This window comes from Mauremys mutica, chromosome 8 (genome assembly GCF_020497125.1).
Source record: "Mauremys mutica isolate MM-2020 ecotype Southern chromosome 8, ASM2049712v1, whole genome shotgun sequence".
NCBI classification, from domain to species: domain Eukaryota; kingdom Metazoa; phylum Chordata; order Testudines; family Geoemydidae; genus Mauremys; species Mauremys mutica.
This window is the reverse complement of record NC_059079.1, coordinates 111,951,538-111,973,938: the sequence shown is the minus strand read 5'-3', so window position 1 is coordinate 111,973,938 and position 22,401 is coordinate 111,951,538. Positions and strand designations below refer to the sequence as shown.

General features: G+C 53.8%; 1 protein-coding gene across 1 annotated transcript in view; it reads left to right on the top strand.

The window, feature by feature from the left end:
* Positions 1 to 14,158: 14,158 nt before the first annotated feature.
* LOC123376670 (phosphatidylinositol 3-kinase regulatory subunit gamma) overlaps positions 14,159 to 22,401 on the top strand; it is a 183,558-nt gene continuing 175,315 nt past the window's right edge. Inside the window, exons 1-2 of the mRNA XM_045028870.1 lie at positions 14,159 to 14,360; positions 17,315 to 17,400. Of these exons, the coding sequence (XP_044884805.1) occupies positions 14,197 to 14,360; positions 17,315 to 17,400 (250 nt within the window). The 5' untranslated portion in view covers positions 14,159 to 14,196. The remainder of the gene's footprint in view (positions 14,361 to 17,314; positions 17,401 to 22,401) is intronic.

The window sequence follows — 22,401 nt, the reverse complement described above, 5'->3', positions numbered from 1 at the left end:
GTTTTGGGAGAGTGAGCTGGGGGCCCCCTCCAATGCCCTGCCCGGGAGCAAAGCTTCCTGCAGCTGCCTGATCACTGCAGCTGTTTACACACCTGACACCTCTCCTGAGATCCCCCACCACGGAGCCAGCCTGGAGTCGCCATGTGGGACCTTTCTCTCGACAGTCAGCCGAGGGCAGCAGGCCTTGGGCTCTCCCAAGCTCAGCACTATTGAGCTGCCTTTGCATGGGGATGGGAAGCCTCCAGAGACGGTCTTGGTGCCCCAGGCATGGGTGGCTCGGCAGTCTGTGGGGCTAGGGCGCACGGTGCTGCAGGCCGACTCAGAACCTTAAAGTGAGGCACGTGCGTACGTGAGGGCAGGATCGGCATCAAAGAGACCCTAACTTTCAGTGGTGCTGGGTTTTCATTCATTTTTAATGAGCCCTGGTGTTAAGTAGCAGGTGTTTTTTTAATATCTCAATGGTGTTTCTTTCAGTATTGTAACACACTAGCGGCTGATGGGTCTGTGTGCTGCTGCCATCTAGTCACTAGGCTCGGAACTGTGTTTCATACGCCCTATATGTCTAATAATCACTGAAGATTCTCCTTCAGGTCAAGTTGGGGGGGGGGGCTGTGCTTTTGGAACAAGAAGGTCTGAGTTTTATCCCCCCCCCCGCCCCCGTCTATCCAGAAGGCTGAGAAGCAGTGTGCGCTCCTCTGGCACTCGTGGGAAGGCATTTCTCAGCGCCGACTCTTCCGGTGTTTGTAAAGGGGAGGTCTCGGCACAGCTTTGTCCTTCTCGATCGCTAGCGTCTTCCTTTGCCCCTGCAGGAGACCCTCTGGGCTGCACACTGAGCAAGTCCTCAGAAAGCCTAATACCCGTCCCAGACAATGCTGAATTAGGAGCAAATGAACCTCCGCAGAGAACCTATCAATTCTAGCCAGCACAAATAACAATCGGGCCCTTTAATTTTAAACATAATCCCCTTCGTCTTAGTGTGCCCCAGGCGTAACACGCAGCAGCAACCGAAATACACGGCAGCTTCCCTGGCGTCCTCCGTATGCAGCACTGGGGACAATGGGAAGAGAGGCTGGGAAAGCCGGGGGAGGAGGCCAGGGCGTGGCAGGCCAGGGCGTCATCCCATGGGTGGGGACTGAGCTATTTAGGGTTAGAGCCTGCCGGTGTCTCTGCCCGGGGTCACACCAGCACCGAGCGGCATCACTGGGCGTATCCCAGCAGACCCATTGGCAGATCTGGGCCTTAGACTTTAAAGGCCAAATCCTGGGCTGATTTGCCCCTCACGCTGTCCTGCTGGAGTCAGTCAGGCTGCACAGGGTGTGAGGTAATGTAGAGTCTTCATGGAAGGGGGACAGGGACAGCACCGCAGTGTCCCGCTGGGATGGGTGGAGAGAGACAGAGAAAGAGAGAAAGATGTATGGGGTGGACAGACGTATGGGGTGGATAGATATGTATGGTGATGGATGGATGGCTAGATAGTCATGTATGGGGGTGGATATACATATGGGGTGGAGGGATGGGGAGATATGGATGGGGTGGATAGAAGTATTGGAGTGGATGGATATATATCAGGTGGACAGATGTATCGGGATGGATGGATGGCTAGAGAGAGATGTATGGGGAGATATGTATGGGGTGGACAGATGTATGGGGTGGATGGATATGTATGCTGATGGATGGATGGATGGATAGATAAATATCTCTACCTCTAAGAAGTGTGTATCACCCTTTTTTTTTCTATCTAAACTTCATTCTCAACTCTGAGCCTCTCCAGAGGCCACGTGTTTCAAAGGCTGGAGAGATTCCTGCTCCTTTGGCTGTGTTCCAGGGATGAGGAGGCGTCTGGGCCAGCCACGCAGCGCAGTGACGCTGGCGCTGTGGAATCACGACGGCACGGCACAGGGATCTACGAGGCCCTCTCCTGATCGGGGTCAGACTGGCACATCGGCATGCCGATGGTTCCATGCAAGTGTTTATCGAGGCTCACTGGAAGCCATTCTTCCCCGCTGGAGCTCAGCATTGAAACAGCCCAACTCCTCCCCCCCAACCCAGTTACCAGCTCCACGGTGATTCTCCCTCTGCCTGCACAACTGGCCGTCCTCCACTCCCTGCCACTCGTAAACCCGCCCCCACACACACACACACCCAGCATGGGCAGACACAACTCCCCATAGAGAAGCCCCCATGAGAAATACACTAGGTCAGCTGGCTCCCAAAATGGCCCACAGGGAGCATGGCATGGGGATAGAGTGTCCCGTCCTGCTTTCCTCCCTCTCACATTCTAAGGAGGTAATCAAAGGCTGCCTCCTTTCCAAGAATAAAAACTCAATTAGAAAGCAATTAGTTGGACCGGCTCGTTAAGCCACTTCAAAGGGGAGCCGTCGTCTCCCCCCTTGCCCCCCTTTCCGCAGCCTGAGAGTTCCAGAAATTCCAGGGCAGAAATAATCTTTTTGTTTGTTTCATGACGCAAGGAGGAGGCCAAAGCCGGGAACAGAGGCGAAAGCAACTGGTGCTTTCACGGACTTTAAAGCTCTTTTTCTCAGGAGGGAGTTAATTTTTACATTTGCCTTTAAAGCATCCCCCAGAATCTGATCAGGGTGCAGCAGGCGCAGACATGCTCACGCTAGCTATCATGAGCTAGCATGCGTATGCGTATCTGCGTGAGCTCAGAATCCCGCTCCAAGTGTGGATGAAGCCTAAAATTGACCATCCAAAATCAAGACACGTTTCAGACTCTTGGCCTGGAGCTGTGAGACGAGGGAATGGAAGTTTCATCTTCCCTTGGACTTTCTATTAGGAAGAGATTAAGGGGATAAAGCAAATTGCATGGAAAATCGTACTGCTTGTGACCAACGGGCCCAAACACTGGTTAGTGTCCAGCGGGGATCAGTGCTGCGCCGGCTGGGAGAGCAACGAGATGGTCAATCAGGCTTTTTCCATCTATGATTGCGGTTCTTGGACGTGCAAACCTATGGTCAGATTCAATACAGTTGCTGCTGCCAGGCCTCTGTAGGGCAGTCTGTGGACTGGTGCGGGGTCCTGGCAAACTGGTATTCCCTACTGGGGAAGGTGAGGGGAGTTTCTATCTGGGTGAGTGACCTGCCAGGAGATCCAAGAACGTTATGCGAGGTAGTGTTGGTGATTCATGAAGCAGCGTTGGGACGCTGAAGAAATGCTTGAACATGGGGCTAGAGAGAGTCCCCTGTGCTACTGCAAAATGGTTCTCCAGATGTTTGGTTCTTCAAACAACTGGTGCTCCACAGACCATGTTTTGAGAGCCGCTGGGGCATGGGGAGAGGGGAGAGGCGGGGCTTGCTCACGGGGGTTCACACAAACCCTCCTTTTCCCCTGCATTTCTGGTCTGTGTGACATTGTAAAACCCTCTGGTGGGTGCATGTTGCGCTGATCCACAGAAGATATGAGTTGTTCCAGTTCCTACCTACAGAGCTTTCTATCTCAAGCCCTTGCTTTTGGATGTGGAGGTCCCCAGTTCAATGCTTCATGTGTTGGCCAAGAAGGCAGTCATCACAGTTGCACCTCCTCCTCCTCCCTCAGTTTTGCTCTGAGTCTAGTTTTGCTCTCAGTCCGAGATCCAACCCAACCCAAATAAAACTCAGCCAAAGCCGCCGGGTTTAGCCTCTTTTCGAGGTGGGGCCTCCGCAAATGCATTGAATTTCCCCCTGAACCCATGAATGCACTTGCCACTCTCAGAACTACAAGCCAGGTTTGCCAAAAGATCTGTGGAGGTTGCCGGAGCCTAGAGCTTGTAACAAAACTCCAACCCAGGTGAGTTTTTTGCCTGGCTTTGGATTTTGGTCTGAAAGTTTGAAAATGTTTGACTTAGAACCCGCCAGGCAGGATGTCAGGGATGAGATGTTTTTAAAGGAGTTGAGATCCTTAAACTCTACCTGGCCAGCACCCAGAGATGGACGGCAGGACCCTTGGTGTGATCTGTCAGCCAGGGATAGCATTTTAAGAGTGAAATGTCCGTTACTCCTTTCTGCCCAGGTATGAACCCAAGTTCTGGAGTCTTTGACCCCACGGTCACCGTCTAGTCACATCGACATGCAATGGATCTTTCATGTTACTAGCAAACTCGCTGGGCCAAATGTGTCTTTGGTTCAATTTCAGTGGCACTCCCCCAGCCATGCATTGGCCTCATCCAGCCTGCATGCAAAAGAAAATCCCTTTACCCATCAGTCGAAAGAGCCGTCTTCAGCGTGGATGTCTGTTTGCCCACAGTAATTGCTCATTACTAGTGCTCATGCAGCCATGTGATTGCACAAATTGGAAACAAGCAAGAGGAAACGCAAGCTGGACCGTACCCCTGTGACACTGCAACATTCCTGCGGACAGTCGGGCCCGTCTCTGCAAACCGGGCGGGGGCAGAGGCTCAATTTTTTTTTTCTTTGCAACATCTTAAAACACTGAAGATTTGGGGGGTTTTCATCCCTTGCGAAAGGACTGCTGGAAAAGAGAGGCCCCTGCCCTCCATGGAGCCAACTTCTCGGAGGCTTTGATTAAGAGGAAAGAAACCATCACTCGTGTGCAATGCGATTCTTCCACTCCCTCCCCGGGGGAACCCGACTGTGACATTTAGTGCTGCCCTGGGAGTCCTGGAGACCGAACTCCTCCATTTACCCACAGCATGAAGCCGTCCCAAAGCACAGGTTGGGGAGATTCGATTACTAGCGCCTCGGTATTTGCAGTAGGGTTGTGCTCGGACAGCCTGGCGCTAGGCGCTGTACATACACAGAGCTAGACATGCTCCATGCCCGGGAGAGCTTGCAATCTGAGAAGGAAATGAAGGTGCCGGAGAGGCAGAGCACAGGGGTCGGGTGGAGGGAGAAGTGAAAGAAGGGCTATCGGCCGGGACTGAGGGATGGAGTGAAAATTAACCTAGCTGTAAGCCCTGCCCCTGTGTGACTAGCCATGCTCCGAGGTCCCTGGAGCTTCTCTTGAAGTCCGTGACCACGTCCCTGGGCCGCAGCTGCAGCACCTCCAGCGTCAGGGCATCGAGCCGGCGGTCGGAGCCCACTGCCCTTCCTCCAAACCCCCAGGCCTGGGGACAAAGCCGTGGGGAGCTGGCTGAGCCTCACAGCAGCTGCCTCCTGCAGCACCGAACCCCCCAGTGCCTGAGTCTTGTTCTGGAACCTGGGTTGTAAACTAGAGGTTCCTGCCCCAGGAGGGATTAAAGCTTAATCCCAGGGGAGGAGGGCAGGTGCCCTGGAGGTCAAGAAGGTTTGGCAGCTCTGCTTCCCTGGTAGCGCAGTCACCAGCAAGTGGGGCTTCTGCTTCCTTCCTCAAGATGAAGCTGGCTGCCTCCCTGGGCGCTGCACGCCCTGACCTATGAAATCATAACTCGCGAGGCAGGGGAGCTCCTGCCAACACTGGGAAGGGGCAGAGAAGCGGGGAGGGGAAGCCAGTGAGAAACACCAGCAAGCCTGGAGGCAGCGCTGGCCCAACAGGAGGCAGCGTGGCCAGGGGGATAGAGCGCTAGACTGGGCTTCAGGAGAGCTGGGTTCCTGGCTCTGCCACTGGCCTGATGGATCTCCTTGGCCAAGGCACTTCCCCCGCTCTGTGCCTCAGTCTCTCTTTCTGTAAAATGGGTGCAATGATTCTGCCCTCCATTGTAAAGCACACTGCGATCTACTGATGCTAGCTGCTATTCTTGCTTGCCGTTAAGGCACTGGAGTAGGGCTCGAAAGACGGGGGATCAATTTTTGGCTCTGCCACGGACTGTGTTCTAATCTAATCAATCGGGGTTCTTATACGGCACTCAGCTGCGACCGCGAGCAAGTCACTGCAGCGCTCTGCCTCTCAGTTCCCTAAAATCCATCCGTGATGGGGGCCGTGTCAACACGCAGAGCCGAGTCAGCTCCAGCCCAGCCCAGGGGTTGTCCTTGACTGGACTGTTCTTTAATAGTCCTATTGCTAATTAGCGCTACACCAGTTCATAGCTACCTCGTTAGCAGAGACGGGACTCGGCTGCACATTCTGGAGCTGGCTTCGGATCACAAAGGGGTTTCGGTTTTACACTCCTGGCTTAGCCCATCCTAGATAAACTCTAACCGGGATGGGCCCAGATCCTCGGCTGGTGTGAATTGGTGCATCTGAATTGACATCAGTGTAGCCGCACTGCTTCACACCGGATCTGGGCTGGCAGGCAGACGGGGGAGCGGTAGGGTTGCCAACTTTCTAACCGCACAAAACTGAACACCCTAGTCCCGCCCCTTCCCTGAGGCCCCACCCCCTTCCCCATCCCTTCCCCGAGGCCCCGCCCCCACTCATTACATTCCCCCTCCCTCCGTCCCTCACTCACTTTCCCTGGGCTGGGGCAGGGGGAGGGGTGCGGCTTACTCCGGGCGGCTCCCGGTCAGCGGCGCAGTGGGGCTAAGGCAGACTCCCTGCCTGGCCTGGCTCCGCGATGCGCACTGGAAGCAGCCAGCAGGTCCGGCTCCTAGGCGGGAGGGGCAGGAAGCTCCGTGCGCTGCTCCCGTCCGCAGGCACCACCATTGGCGCTCGGGGCGGGGGCAGCACATGGAGCCTTGTGGACACCCCCCCCCCCGCCTAGGAGCCAGACCTGCTGGCACTTTCGGGGCGCAGCCTGGAGCCAGGACAGGTAGGGACTAGCCTGCCTTAGCACCGCCAACCAGACCTTTAACAGCCCAGTGGGCGATGCTGCCCAGAGCCACCAGGGTCCCTTTTCGACCGGGCGTTCCTGTTGAAAACCAGACACCTGGTAATCCTAGGGAGCGGGTCCACACTGGGAACCTGACCCTCTCCCCCATCCACGCCCCGGCGGTCAGCACTGGAGTTCTGCGAACCACGAGTCTAGCCGTAATGCTGACCGTCCAAGCCAGACTTTGAGACTCAGCAGGGTTCAGCCCTGTCCTGGCCCCAGCTTGGCCTGCCAGACACATACACCCTCAGTGAAATGTGGGCTCAGGTTTGAGTCTGGATTTCACAACTCTCTAAAGGCCAGAGGCATCTGGGCTAATCACAAAGGCCCGGAGACCCCAGCGCTGCCCACTGCATCTGGCTGTTTTCCATGGGCTCGGAGGAGTCCGGCCAGCGCCAATAGGTGAAAACCTAGCAGAGCTTTGCAGGGGAGATGGATCTGGGCTGAGTGAGGCCAACTGGTGCAGTAGCTCCTTGGGGGCAAAGGCCCATCTGGTGGAGGAATCCCCTCCGGAGACCCCCGGCGCCTTGCAGGTGTTGTAGCTATTTAAAGGCGTTGGGAGGAAGGGCGGCTGGCTCGTTAGTCTGTCGTTATTAATGGCTGTTTATTTTCGGCTCGTCGGATGTTTCCTTTCCTAGCCGGCGCTTGTGGCAGCAGGAGCGACGGGCAGGGGAGCAGTAGGGGCTGTGTCCGCAGCCCGTCGTGCCCTTCCATCAGGGTGCAACCTTGTCCCCTCTCCATCTCTCTGTGTTTCTTTAGTCCAACCCCATCGGCATCTGCTCGGCCAGTGACTGCCCAGCCCACCGGGGCGTGTGCTCCAGGTCCTCCCCGTGCCCCATCCTCACAGGAAAGGAGGTTGTCACGGCCCCAGCTAGGGAGCTGCAGCAGCTCCTGCTTTTCGCTCCGGAGGTCCCTGGCTCGTATCTGTTGATCTTCATTGGAGAGGAAGGGGATTGTGCTTAGCTAGGCTGCAGAATGGAGCTTGAGGGTTAGGGGGACCAGATGTCCTGATTTTGTAGGGACAGTCCTGATATTTGGGGCTTTGTCTTATATAGGTGCAAGTCTTATAACAGCAGCAAGCATGGCTTCTCCCCGCTACCACTTGAGCTATGGGAGAATCTCCTTCCTTTCCAAGTGTTATGGGGCCTATGACACATGGGGGAGCAGTTTTGATTGCGTCCAGCAGAGGGCAGAGACGCACGTCCCCACCTGACAGCAAATTAATATCCGAGTGCTTCGTTTGCATGTCGGCAAGACTGATTTACGCTCTGCGGACAGAAGGGAGAGAGAAGGCGTAGCAAAGACACAGGCAGGTTCTGATATTTTTAACAATGCAGGTTCAATGTCTTATCCCTGGCTCTCCCGGTCTCTGCGTAGCAGGGTTTGAGCTGGAGCTGCAGGCTGGGGTGAGCTGTTGGGTTTATGGAGTTGCATTTTCATATGGTCTCTTTCAGGGCAGGGGTGGGGGTTGGCGGTTTGTGAAATACAGCTGGGAAAGTCGTCTCTGCCAGCGCGCGGCCTCCCAGGGTTGATCTGGAACAGGGGTCCTGGCAAGGACCTGGCTACGGAGATGTCTAAACCTGTCGTGACACCCTTGGTCTCCTTTCCGAGAAACGCAGAGGTGATGACCCAGTTTTCCCCGCGCCGCCTCTCCAGAGCTGGGCTGCTGGGGAAGCAGCAAGAGGAGCTACAGGCTTTTTTGTTGTTGTTCTTCCCTCTCCTCGTTTTTCGGTTTAATTGTCTCCTAACCCGCCTGCTTCGCCTGGTTTTAATTGTGAACCTCTCTCCTCCAGCGCTGGGTTCTCCCCCACCTTCTCCCAATCGTCTCATTAGCTGGAACCCTCAGTCAAAACTCCCCTCCCAGCAGCCTCGTTAGCTATGCAGAGCCCTGCCCTCTCCGGGTCCCAGCAGCCTTGTTATCCTGCTGCCGCGTGTGCCTCCGAGTCCCACTCGTTAATTATTATTATTAATGATTATTGTTACAAATGGTTAAGAAGCGCCCGTCTTGCTATTGTTCCTGGGTTCACTGTACAAGGATGAGCTGTAACAGCAGACGGTGTGTCCCAGAAAGGGAGCATATATATCTACCCAGCAGCCAGCTGGCTAAGTGGCAGTTAATCTAATCTTATCTATCTATCTATCTATCTATCTATGTACACCCCATCATCTATCTATCTATCTATCTCTTATCCTGTAGTTGGCTTATCTCCCTTTTCAGATATCTGTGTCTTTAAGAATAAAACCACCATTCCCTTTGCTCGAAGGAATGTTTGTTTCGATAGACACCAGAGATGGAGAAGACCCATGAGATGCCACCTACTCCAACCGCAGGGACCAGGCCTGGCTGATCCCTGAAGTATCCTCTCCCGAGTTTTGTCTAGTCTAGTTTATGGTGTCCCGAGAGACGAGCCTTCCACTGCTTTGCTGAATACACGACTGTTGCTGTATTTGCGGCAGGTCAGTCTAGCTGAGAGGCTAATGCTTCATCTACACTTAAAAGTTCTTAGACATAGCGATGGTGCTCAGAATTCACACCCCTGTGCATCATACTTAAACCGCCTTACTCCCTGGTGTGGACGCATCTAGCTGGATGGAAAAGTGGTTCCGTCGACTTGCCTACATCTGCAGTGCCATAGCTGGGGCACTGTGCCGCTGCAGCCCCCACAGTGGAGACGTGGCCTGATGGTTGTGGTGAGATGGGGCCACCGAAGGAGCTGGTTTCTTAGCAAAGGGTTCCGGTTCCCCCAGTCGGGTACGTAGCGTTCCCAGGGGAGCCCGCCCCAAGGACTGGATTGCGGACTGGAGTGAGGCGATCCGCAGCTCTCTGCTGAGAACTGACATTAGGTGGCCAGACAGTTGATATCAGCCAACCCGCGACCTGTAACCTGCAAACAGTGCCGGGGTGCCTAGGTGTGGAGCTGCTGGGAGGGGGCTTGGCAGCAGCGCTGCCCAGCGTCTCTGCTACGTATTGAACCAGCAAAGGAGGCTGCTGGGTAATTTCTTCCTGCCCAGCCCATCGAGGTGACCCCCGGCTTGCTGCCCTGAGTGGCAGCTCATTGCGCCATGTGTCTGCCATATCCCTACCCTGACCAGTAATCCTGGGGAGGGCACACAGATTAGGGTGTGGGGGAGACAGTTGCATGAAGCAAATCTTTTCCCTGCGGTTATTGGATTTAGGGGATAGAGCATTGGACTGGGACTCCAGAGTCTACTCCTGGCTGGGCCATTGGCCTGCTGGGTGACCATAAGCAAGATGCATCCCTTCCCCGTGCCTCAGTTTCCCCACCTGTACAACAGGGATAATGATACTGCCCTTCTTTGTAAAGTGCTTGGAGCTCGGCTGGTGGCAAGCGTTCGAGAAGAGCTGGGCATCGCTAGTATTGTTTGGATGAGCGAGATCCCACAGGCAGCCCGGGCGTCTCCTTAGTGCCCGTGGAAGAGAAGAGACGCGGTGAGATGAGGCTGAAGGGAGGGGCGTGATGGGATTGATCAGAGAGGTGCCCAAGCTCGGGTTGTGGCCGAGGGTTTGAAGCCACCCCCCAAGCCCAGCATTTGGGGGTGTAAGAGACATATATACAGCACCCAGCACCAAGGGGCTCTGCTCCGGACGGGAGCCTCCAGATGCTACTGGAATCCGCATGAAAATGTAGCAGCCACTCAGAGGCCAGGCACTGGGCTGTGAGATCACACGTCTGCTGTGCGGCTGTGCCCTGGCTGCTATTCCTGGTCGCCCCCACCTGGCCTCTGCTTAATTAGAGCCCTCCAGTGTCCTTGACGCCACCCTTCCTCGGGTCAACAGTCGCTGGCAGCGGGCGCTTTCCTTTCCAAATATAGAGGCTTCGGTTATTAATTTAGCTCCTGCCTTTTTAACTCCCACTCCGGTTCCACATGCGCTGCAAAGCCAGACGGGCACGGGCTGTCGAGCCAGCTGAGCTCATGTACCCGCCTGGCATCGCCCCGTGCTTCGCCCAGTTCTAATACCCATGGAGAGACGTGTTGGGCAGTGTTGTCTCGTGATTAGACCAGGGGACTGGAAGGCAGGACTCCTGGGTTCTCTCTCTCTTAGGAAACTGAGGCACAGAGAGGCTAAGGGCGTGTGATGGACCAGAGACTTGAGCCCAAGCCTTTCAAGTCCTACACTAGTGCCCTAACCTCTGGCGTGTCTAATCCTAATCAAATTTTTCAAAGTGGCCACTAATTTGGGGTTCCTTGATTTTTTGGGGTGCGTGATTTGAGACACCCCAAAGCAGTGACTATGTCTGAGAATGGGACCTCTCCGGGACTGGTCGCACCTTGTCCTGCGTGCTGCGCGGTCACTGACGCCGTTCCTTGCGCAGGGCGCAAATGCTGAGACGAGCTGCCAGGCAGTGGAGAACCAGGCTGATCTGAGTCCCTGACTCTCTTCAAAGCCTATTTCCAGATCTGTCTGTTGTGCCTGGCTGAGGTTGCTGCCTGTCCTAGAATTCAAGTTACTGTCCAGATTTTCAAAGCTCCAACCTGTGTCCTTGGTCAGGGCCCCGTGTTCATTTGGACTTCATGGCTTCGTGCTATGCATATAGCAGCATCACAGTCTGATGACATGTATCGGTGACCTGAAGTGTAATCGCCTCTGACTCTTAACCTCCCTTAAAGGAGACCTGCAAAGGAAAAAGAAAGAGCTTTGTGTCTTTGTTGTTGTTGTTGTTGTTTTACTTCTTTCTGATCTATACAGAAAACCTATACAGGGTTTTTCTGCTGTTATTTTTTTAACCTAAGAAACAGCAGGAATATCAGATCTGTTCTCGCTTGGCTTTGCTGGAGGACTCCTTGGAGCCCCAGGCGAGGAATAAAGCTTCTAATTGAAAAGGAAGAGGCATTTGGATGTTTGTCAAAGACGTCCTTTCTCCAAAGGGTTCGTTAGCTATTGGAATTAAATAGGACTCTATTAGTTTGAAAAGTGGGATGACATTTTTGAGAAAACGTTCATGAAAAATTCATTTTTTTTTCTGTTCAAACTGAATTTTCTCCTGCCAGCTACAGAGCTGGTAAAAATGTGCCAACATTTTTGTAATGTTTTTCTGTCCTTTTTAGGCCCAAACGTTGAAATTTTCCCACTGGCTGAAGTGTTGATAGAAACCATATAAAAACCCTCGAGTCTGAAACAATCACAGTAGCACAGCCTGCAAAGACATCATTCTCCTCCCGGCGCCAGTCATCCGGAGAGATTCAGCATAGCCAAAAACAGGAGTTCTAATGCAAGCAGAAAACCAACATATTCTACCACCCCAGACCTTTCTAGCCCACTTCACGTAGCACAAAGAAGCAAAAATAAAGGGGACTCACCCATTTCCCCCCTCCCCCTTTGCAGGTTACCATAAAAAAATCCTACACTCTGAAACTTTCCCGGTCCCCTTTGGCACCATGATTCCTCGTCGTCCCATGACGTACCCTCTGAGTGACTTACTTGCACCCACACCATTCCCTTATTCTCCTGTCAGGTATAGATCATAGTCAGCCAGGAAACTAAATTGCAAACATGCATACCACATAAATCCTCCCCAAACCCCACTGACAGAGGCAATTTCACTTTTATAATCTACAGCGCACAAATCCTTCTCTGTATAGGTGTAAGGGCCAATCCTGGGCAAAATCCACTGTGCGTTATTACACCTTGCCTGCTTAAATTCCCCTGCAGTGTCAGTCGCGTATGGAATTCTTCATTTCCTGTCCAAAACTGCTGAGTCACTGTTTGCTGTTAAACAGTTGCCATGTTCCACCCTAGAGGCAGCTGCAGTTCAGAGGCAGCTGAAGGGCTTCCTCTATACAGTCTGTAAAGTGCTTTGCAATCATGCAGGTTGAAATAGAATGTATTGCAAGGGGCCAGAATCTGCTCTCTGTTACTCCAGGGAGAATTTAGACTCACTGTGCTGAGGTCAGTGGAGCGGGTCTGGAATTACTAGAAATCAGTGTTTGCCCTGTAGCATTTCAGCCTTTTAATGACCCAGTATGATGCGGGGGAGATGTGCTTCCTATGTCCGAAGGATGGGTCCTTCTGCGCTCGGGGGTCCTTGGTCCCCCAGTGTGGGACCAAGGAGGAGGACACACAAAGGATTATTCATGCAGGGATCTTAAAATGGCGTAAGACTCAACCCTTTGGCTTAAAGAACTCTCTCGGCAACCTCTGCACGATGATTCTCTATTTCTGGCCTAAATAACCTTCGGCAATAAAAGGGAAGGGGAGAGATACCAAATTTGCAGGGAGCACACGTCACCTTGGCACTAAAATGAGGAACACGGGAGGCAAAGTTGAGGGTGAAGTTACAGTTATTGCAAGCGCACTTTTATAAACACAGCCTACCCTGTGAAGTGGTCCTTTTGGAAGAGAAGAGCAGCAAGTTTAGACCTCTAGGGGTTACCCCCAGGATCAGCCGCTTGTGGAACCAGTGAGACTTGGTCCTCCGGTGGCCAGAAGGGCTGGGAGCAGGCAGCGGCCAATCAGGGCCCAGCAGGCCAGATAAAAAGAACTGGTTGCTTCTTTCAAAGGCCAGTTCTGGGTGAAGCTGTGATAGGAAAGGATGGGTCTCCCTGTCTTAATACAAGACACCTGCCCTGGTCAGGAGCCTCACACAGACCGTATTTTGGTTGGCTCAACAAAGGACTATTGGTTTATGTTCCAATCTTGAGCACCCAGGTGGCCATTTTGAGTTGTGTCCATGTGGCACAGCCTGGCTCAGATGAGCTCATGAAATAACCTTACAGGTCTGGGGGTAAACCAGGGAATGGCCACTGGGGATGCCTGCAGCAGCAGTTCCCAGGGTGGCACATAAAGGGTGTGCTACAAAGAATTAGCAACATGCAAAGTAGGCTTAGTTCTGAGGGGCTGGGACAGAAGCAGCAGCAGGGAAGTTGCAGGGGCATGGGGAGAGGGGAGAGGTGGAGCGGTGTGTGTTACAGCTGCTGCGGAGGGGGTTGGGCTGCGTTGAAAGTCTTGCCTAGGGACTCTTGGTAGATAAAACCCTGGCCGTGTCCCAGGGTGGGCACATCACCAGCGCCGCGTGGGCGTTCGGCCAGGCAGCTGTAGAATGCAGCTGCTCTGCCAGGGTGAGATTCACCGCTGGGCAAAGGGGCCATCACAACGTCTAGGGACCACTCGAGCCCTGAGGGCTGGTGCTGGCAGAGGGGCGACCCTCACCCGCGAAACAGGGCCTCGTTAGTTCACGTTCACACGGTCTACGCGGGGCAGCGCAGCCCTCGGGTGCACGATGCCGTTCACACCTCTCTAGTCTGAACCGTGGGGCCGGGTAGACAAGGCCTGAGTTTGCTAAACCCCTGATCTGTAGCGTGGAGAGCAATGAGGCTGGCCGATGGGAGGAGAAGGGAAATAAATCTCACCTGAGCGGCCTGGGTAACAAACTTTTCCCCACCCCCCCCCGGGCTTGGTGCTGGGATGCTCTTCCCTGGGCTAAAAGCTTCCTTCCCTTTTGCTCTCCTCTCCCACAGAAACCCAGAGCCTGGAAGAGTGCGGCCAGCGGGTGAAGATGGTCCTGGAGTCGCCCACCCTCCCCCAGCAGCACGGCCTCCTCCTGCAGCACCTCACCAGCCATTTCTGCAAACTGGGTCAGAACGGCAGCAAAAGCCACCTCACCCCCAGGGCCCTGGGGGAGCTCTTCGGCGACGTGCTCTTCCGCCCACCGGCGTCAAGGTGAGCTGGCTTTGAGACGCGCCTGGCGCTTGTTGGAACATATGGACAGCGCCTAGCACCTGGGCCCAGCAAGAGGGGGCCTCGGTGTTCCTGGCTTCAGTCACCGGGGCGGGGGAGGCGGGAGATTCGAGGCTTTAGCTGTGCAGGGCTTAGGGCTTCAGCTGCAGAAGGGTGGGGGAGCTTGGGGCTCTGGACTTCAGCCACCATGCAGGGGACGGGGGTTCAGGCCTCCGGGTTTCTGCCCTGCAGGGGCCCGGGGGCTCAGGGTTTTAGACCCACAGGGGAGCACCAGGGCCTCAGCCCCACAGCTCCGTTCCTGGCTTCAGCCCTGCGGGGGGCACCCAGGCTCAGGGCCCCATGGGGGTGCCGGGGCTCAGGGCTCCGTGCCTTAGCCACGGGGCCCCAGGGCCCCCTGAAACCAGCTCCCGGGCCTGCCAGGGGGCAGCAGACCCCTGGTTGAGAACCGCTGTGTTACAGCCCAGCTAGGTAGCTGTAACTCCATGGGTAGCAGCCTGTGCTTTTACCTCCGGAGGTCCTGCGTTCAATTCCCCGGTGTGTTGGCCACTCTACCCTAATACAAACCATGAGTGTTGACTATGGCTCCATCTCTGTGGCTCTTTTCTTCTCATGCCTCTCTGCTGAGGCTGTCTCCAGCTGTGTCAACGATGCTGGTGCCACAGACAGCTGCTCATTAGGAACTGGCCTGAGGTCCCTGCTCATAGAACAAAACTGATGTCCCTTCTCTGACGCTGTCCAGCTCCTGACGAGTGCATGGCTAACCCAAACTCAGCTGGCATCCAGCCTCCGGATGCCATTCCTCAGTGACAAGTTTAAGGGAAAGCAGCTGGGAGGCTTCAGCTTTCTGACAGTGTCCCTTTAACAACAGGCCATTTGGACCTTGAAGAAAGTTTTAAAAGTGTCCGCTCATGGGGGAAAAAAACCAGCCCACCCGTTCTCCCGTTTGCCACTGAGGAGGCTGTTAATTCCTTAAAATTAAATAGACCTGTGGTGTCGGAGCCTGGTAGTGCCATCCTGCTGGAGGGAAAAGACGTGCTCTTTAGGAAGGAGTTTTGCTGTGTGTCATCTTCTGGAGGGTAGTTTTCCTCCCACGCTTGTTTATTTTTGAACAGTCCCTCTGCTGCCTCTTGTTCCGCTGGGACAATATTGAAAGCAGGGTTTGTTTAGGGGTAGGAGCAGCAATGGGAATGCTAGGACGCCTGGGTTCTATTCCTGCTTCTGTCGCTGGCTCAGTGTGAAACCTGGGGCACTTGGCCTCACTTTGCCTGTCTGTAAAATGGGTATAATTCCAACAGTACCCTGGCTCCTGGGTGAGTGAGGCTGAACTGCCTGCTGTTTTTCGAGTGCTTTGAGATCTTTCGCTCAAATGAGCAGCGGAAAAGCAAAACAGCCCGTCACAAGCCTCTCTGACATCACAGTCCTTTGCAGAGCCACCAGCTGTGAGTCACGGCTCTGGGTTTGTGGCCCCAATTCTGTGACGCACTTAAGTGTGAGCCAAAGTCGCATTGACTGTAATGGGGTTTAATCAGCATGTGCTTCAGTGCTCTTCCCGAACAGAGATGCTTTTCTGAATCAGGACCTTAGTAATTTTGTTGAGAGAGCATATTCCTCCCCCACCCTCTTCTCGTGCCTATGATTTAAGACTGACCCAGATCCAAGCCCAGCCTGGGAGGTTCGAGTTGTTTTCTGCCTCGACTCTGCCAAATCTGAGCCAGCACAGCTCCCTGCCACCCGTGCTGCCAGCCAGACGCTGCCCCTTGCTGCTGTGTGTGTGTGTTGTGGAGCGAGAGGCGCTGTAACGCCTCGGCACACCCACTCCACAGCATGCGTGCGCAGCACAGCGAGGTGGCGACGGCCGGCGGGAGCAGGCCACGCAGCTGCTGAGCTAACCCCACGGGCAGGAGAAGGTCATCAGACCCGACCCAGCCCCGAGAGGGTTGTGCTGTTTTCCACCCAAACCCAATCCGGGCAGTCCGGGCCTATCAGGTTGCTGGGATCTCTCGGGCTGTTCTACAACCTACTCAGATAGACACTGACAAGCTGCTGAGCCACCGACGCTGTGTAGATCCCGCTCGTAATGGCATACGCTGTGTGTAGTAGATCGACGTGACCTACCAGCTGGTTACGCACCTTTGGTCGTTTTGTGGGCTACGCCTCCCAATTTTTACCAGCCATCAGGTCAGGCGACAGGGAGGTGGAGAGGAGTGAGCGGGAGGCAGAGCCTCAGGGGAGGAGGTGGCACGGGGGCGGGGCCTCGGGGGAGGAGGCGGTGCGGGAGGCGGAGCCTCAGGGGAAGAGGCAGCACAGGGGCGGGGCCTCAGGTGAAGAGGCGGGGCAGGGGCTCAGGAAGAAGGGGCAGTGCGCGGGCAGGGCCTCGGGGAAAATGGGCAGTGCGAAGACAGGGGCTTGGGGAGAAGCAGGAGCAGGACCTCGGGGGGTGGGGAAGAGGGCATGGGGGGCACAGTTCGGGCTCCAGTGGCCCCCTCACTTGTAGGGAGCTTCCAGCACCCCTGAATATAACCGGTTTGGGAGCTGTAATTTCAAGCCCCATGGGATTGCGGCAGGAATAGACGAAAGTGAAAGGACAAATAGAAGGTTCCGCTGACCCCTGTGTGTCCAGAACCAGGGAAGCAGCGTGAGGCGATGGTAACACAAGCGTTGTGGCTACTAACGTGCAGCACCTCTGGATTTATCCACAGTCCCCCAGGAACAAGGTGTTGAGAAGTTTGGTGCCTTCAGATTATCTCCTTAATGGCCCTGCTCCTCCTCAGGAAGAAAGCTCACGGCCCATTCCCTTGTCTGGAGAACATTTGTATTTCCAGGTGGTGTCACTCTCCTGTGCCTTGCCTGTCCCACAGGCCATATCCATAACCAGTAGTCTCTGACTGTCCCTTGTCAGAGCTCTCTCCTCACCTCCCACCCCTTTCTCTTCACAGCACGGAGGTGAACTCAGAACACCACGCGAAGATCATCGAGGCTCTCATCGTAGCCGGAGGCGTGGCCGAGATGCAAGCTGCACCCGGTAGGAAACTACCCGGAAACGGGGGGCGAGGTGGGGAATAGCAGGGCTTTGATTGCAGCGGGAACGTGGCGACTGCCGATGCTTGCGGAATCCATCAGAGAATGAAAGTAAAAGAGTCCCAGCCTGTACCCACCTCTCGACACATTGATTTCTCCTCTGTGCTTCTCTAGCTGCTGAGAGGGAGAAGCAGGATTCTCTGGGCCTTCTGCAGATTAATTCTGGTCATTATCAGTTGCATACGTGGATGGAGACAGCTGTTTCATGCTCAGAGGTGACCTTCCTAGAACTTATTAAGGTGCATCAAAAGCAGATGAGGCCGTGACTCAACCAACTTCACCTTAAGGGAGTGTTGATGATACTAGCAAGGGAGGGGCTTAGTCTCCAGAGAGGTCCTCACCAGACATCAGCTATTCTCTGCCTGCCTTGGTGATCAAGGTGCCCCTCTGGCAATTTGGAAGGCGGTCACCCTGCCCGGGGCGGAGACAGGAGATCCAAGGCTTCCTCTCCTCTCTGTCTTTGTGCATGGTAGGTCGGTCGTTAGCATCTGACTGGCAGCACGGCTGGGCCTGGCGCTGGCAGCTGGGGGGTTTTAATTGCTCTTCAGGGAATGACAGAGCTGATGTTCCTGGGATGTTGTTGGGGAGGGTTGACTTTGGAAGGGGCCTAGCACATGAGGGAAGGGGAAGTTGTTTGCATGCTCTGCTGTATTGTCCAGCAGTCTGGCTCGCAGGAGGGTTATTTTCTGTGCTCTTGGTCTTGACGCTTCTGCTCTTGCTTGCACGTTTCATCTAACGTGCAGAGATCAGTGAGGTCACAATTAGGCAGGGGCCACAGGCTCTGGCCATGGGGGAGGCCGGGGTACAACTGAACTGAGGTGGTTTCTACAAGGGATCTCTCCAGACATGATCCAAAGGGCCTCCTGCCTTTACCATTGAGCCATTTAGAGGAGAGGTTTTCTGTCACGTGCATCCAACACACCGGGTTTAGCTCTGAAGACGGAGCTGAGATTACAAAGCCCCCTGGCTCTGGGCTAGAGGAATATAGTCGATTTTTCTAACCTTCATCCTCTTCTCGTGAGAATAATGGATTTCAAAGGGGCAGTTGGTGTCCACGGCTTGTCTGCAAAGAGTCTGTAATGTCTGTCCCTTTAGAAAGCTCGTCGTGAGTTTCCTACACGCCTTAATGTTGCCTGTGTTTCTGAATCGTGTGGCAGGGTTCATTTCTGGGGCATTCAGGTACAGCCCGCTAGAAATTCTGTGGCAGCATCGCTTAATTTTTTTTTAATGGAGGAATCAATGAAATGTATGAAATTAAAGTAGACATGCTCACAATGGAGTTTATTTTTCTATTCAATTCTGCTGAATTTAGGTCTCCATCAGATTTTCAGTGCCCAACCTACTGACAACGTTTGTATTGACATGACAGCGCATAATTGAGCAGGTTGTGCCTTTTTGGTGGGATGGAAAGACACTGTCCAATCTGACTCCTCTTGTCAGTTTTGTTGCTTAATATATGGCTCATTCTTAAATCACCAGAAACTTCTTCAGAGATTGTGATGAGTGTGTATGTTACAGATTTAAAAAAATTAATAACAATAAAGTCGATGGGCACTTATATCTTGGGCTAGATTCATTAGAGAATCAAAACCATCCTCATGAAAATTATGTGCAGTTGAAGAGTATGATATATGGAGAAAACAGTTACAAACTATAGATACAGTCCAGCTTCCCCACAACTTGAGTTCTCACTCTGTTTCCTTTGTTTACCAGTCCCCACACCCTGTTTGGGCTCTGTACACCACACAGAGCCATCTAAAGGCTGAATAATATACTGCAGGTAAACATAATATTAGGACTGCTGCTGAAGATTAGGGCTGCACTCAATTTGGAAGACTCACAAATGCAAGCAAAACACTTTGCCAGTTAGCGCCAAGTGTAGACCAGGGATGGAGTGAAAACATGGTTGTGAATAGAACTGGTTGGTTGATAGTCAAGAGACTGGTGAATAGATACTCATGAATCACCTCGGAGAGTTTGGTTGGTTGTGTTTGTGTGAGTTGTGTTGTTACATTTTCACTGGAATTTAGATCACCACTTGCTTCTTCAAATATTCCAAGATCCCAGAACTTCTCCCTATTTTAACACAAGATTATTCATCTATAATTTTTATCTACTGTAAAAATGTGGTGTTTGTGATCCATCATTCATTATCTTCTTGGTTTTGGGTTGTTGTATTTTTAACTTTGGCAACCAATCAGGGAGCAGAATCTGTGCCTTGTGATTTCAGTGACCAATCACACCCCAAGAATAATGGCCAGGCTCAAGGAACAACTCACAGGCTGTTGATTAGATTTGTAGGCCTTAAGGCCAGCAGGGACCATCATGATCATATAGCACAGGCACCGACTCCAGGGCTGGAGCACCCACGGGGAAAAACTGGTTGGTGCTCTGCACCCACCGGCAGCTCCCTGCCCCAGCTCACCTCCGCCTCCGCTCCGCCTCCTCCGAGAGCGCCACTTTTCCCCCTAGCTCCCAGCGCTTCCCAGGTCTTTCTCCTCCTCTGTCACTTCCAACTATAGGTCCCCAACTTATAGTAAAATTCTTGTTGTTCGTCCCTAAGTGCACGACTTGCACTTTGCACTATTCAATTTCATCCCATTTCTGTTACTCCAGTTTTCAAGGTCCCCCAGATCTTCTTGTCCTCCTCCCTCTTGGTAATGGCAATTGGCCAGGCTTGTATCCATGCTGGTCTCAGAACGCTCCAGGTCGAGCCCAGATGCTCTCTTGCAACACCGCGCACCTGCTGGGCTGGCCGTTGAAGCTATCATGCATACATGAGCTTGCACCTATCCCATGCATGCTGCTGGAAGCATGCCCTTCTGCTACTGTGCACGCAAGCACCTCCACCTGCTCCAACAATCCCATGATTTCATCTGGGGTTTCCTTTGCAGGCTCAGCAGCTCTACGGAGCACCATGTGAACCAACACACAGCCTGGCACCCCAGTGGCTCATTGCTCTGTCTGTGTCTTTAGGAACATCTGGGCAAAGAGGCTATTGCTTAGCCAGGGCTAATGCAAACCATCTTCTACATTGATGAATCTGATGAGGAGTCTCTGTCTTGGCAGAGGGGCTGCAGATTTCAGTGGCTACCACTTTGACTGTACCTGGAAACGTCCGTCTCTAAGCCAGCTGGATTCCTGATGAGATGATGACTTGGGAATCTCATCCCTGTAGCTCGGGGGGGGTCCCCATTAGTCCTCTGTCTTGGAAAGCCAGTTACCGAGATGCTGGACAGGCAGGGACCTGGGTGTCTTTCCTCCCTGCTTTTCTCAGCTGTTGCTCGGGAAAGCGCAGCCCTCGGTGGTGGTGCTGTCCCGGTGTTCGTCTGCGTTAGCCCCTCCGACGTCGCAGAGGTCTCAGCGCCTGTGGCTCGGAGTGCTTAATTGAATTACTCTCACTGACGATTGATAGCCCCGCGGAGAAAACCCAATAGCAGCCGTTAATCAAAATGCTGTGACAAGGGTAACCAATGGGAGCACCCGGATGAGGAGCTGAAAATTCATTCCAAATTGGATCAAGAACTCCATCCACCGGGCAGAGAACCAGACAAGATTCGCGTGCTAACCCAGAAGCATGTGTGCACACACACACATGCACACACACTCTCTCCTCCTGTCTGGGATGTTATCCACAACTGCACGACTCCTCATGCTTACTGCCTATCCCCTGCTGGGCGGGGTGTGGTAAATATCACCCCGGTGTGAAACGTGGTGGCAGGGGAGAGGTACAGCTGGCTGGAGATGGCCCATCGCAGCGCACACATTTCAGATGCTGACTCTGTGGCTGCCCTTGGAGCCCAGCTCTTGTCACAGCCAGCTGCTTGCTCCCAGCTGCAGGGGTTCCCCTTGTAGCTCCCACTTTCAGTGAGGAGAGCCCTGCATGTGATCTCTGCTGATGCCGCCAGGCACTGCCGTTTCGTGGCTGGTTTGGTGACCCAAAGCGGCAGGGGTAGCAGCTGTCGGGCGAGCTTTCCCAGAGCGGTCGCAGTCTGACATGCCTCAGATCGCGCTGCGCTTCCATTGACGCCGTCGCCTGGCCGTGCTGCACGCCCTGGACGCCAGAAGTCCCCAAAACCGCAGCGTTCTTGGAGTGCTGAAAGGCTCGGATGATGGTCCAGTGGGTAAGGCCCTAGCTAGGACTAGGGAGACCTACAGTCAATTCTCAGCTCCACTATAGGCTTCCTGTGTGACCCTGGGCAAGTCACTTGGCCTCTCTGTGCCTCAGTTTCCCCATCCGTACAATGAGGACAATAGCACTGCCCTACCTCACAGGGGTGTAGCGCTACATTAAGGATTTTGAGGTGCTTAGATATTGGGGTGATGGGGGCCGGATAAGTACCAGAGCCAGAAGCAAATGCTGGCAGATATTTCAGGGATCACATGGGAAAGGCATGTTCCAAGCTCCAGAGCCAGGGGAGTTAGTGCTAAGAGAGACGTCTGTTGTCCTAGGTTGTCCTGTCCGGCTTTGCACCCCAGCCAGTGCGGCTCACTGCCCACATTATAGCAGGCTAGGCGCGATGACGCCTGCGCTGGAAAGGCCCTGCCGCTGGGAATCCGGTCTGTCCTGCTAAGCTATATTGCAGCCTAAATTTTCCATTGCCCATTTTAATCCCGTTTCTGCCAGTGACACTTCCTTGCATCACCCTCTGCATTCCTCTCCCTCTCTGGAATACTTCTAGATACTGCTCATCTCCCCTCCTAGTAACGGGGTGCCAAGCGACGCATGGCTATTTCCTTGAATAATACCTCCGAAATCAGCCCCCCCCCGGCCACTTCATCATATTTATTACTCTCCCTTGAATTCTCTCCAGTCGACTCGTCGACATCGGTATGCGTCTCTTCCATTCACTTCACCACATGTTAGGAAATAACAGCTTGATCTCCTCACTACGGCTGGTCTAGGGTGAACTCAGTAACACACCGGAACAATTAACTCCTCCCT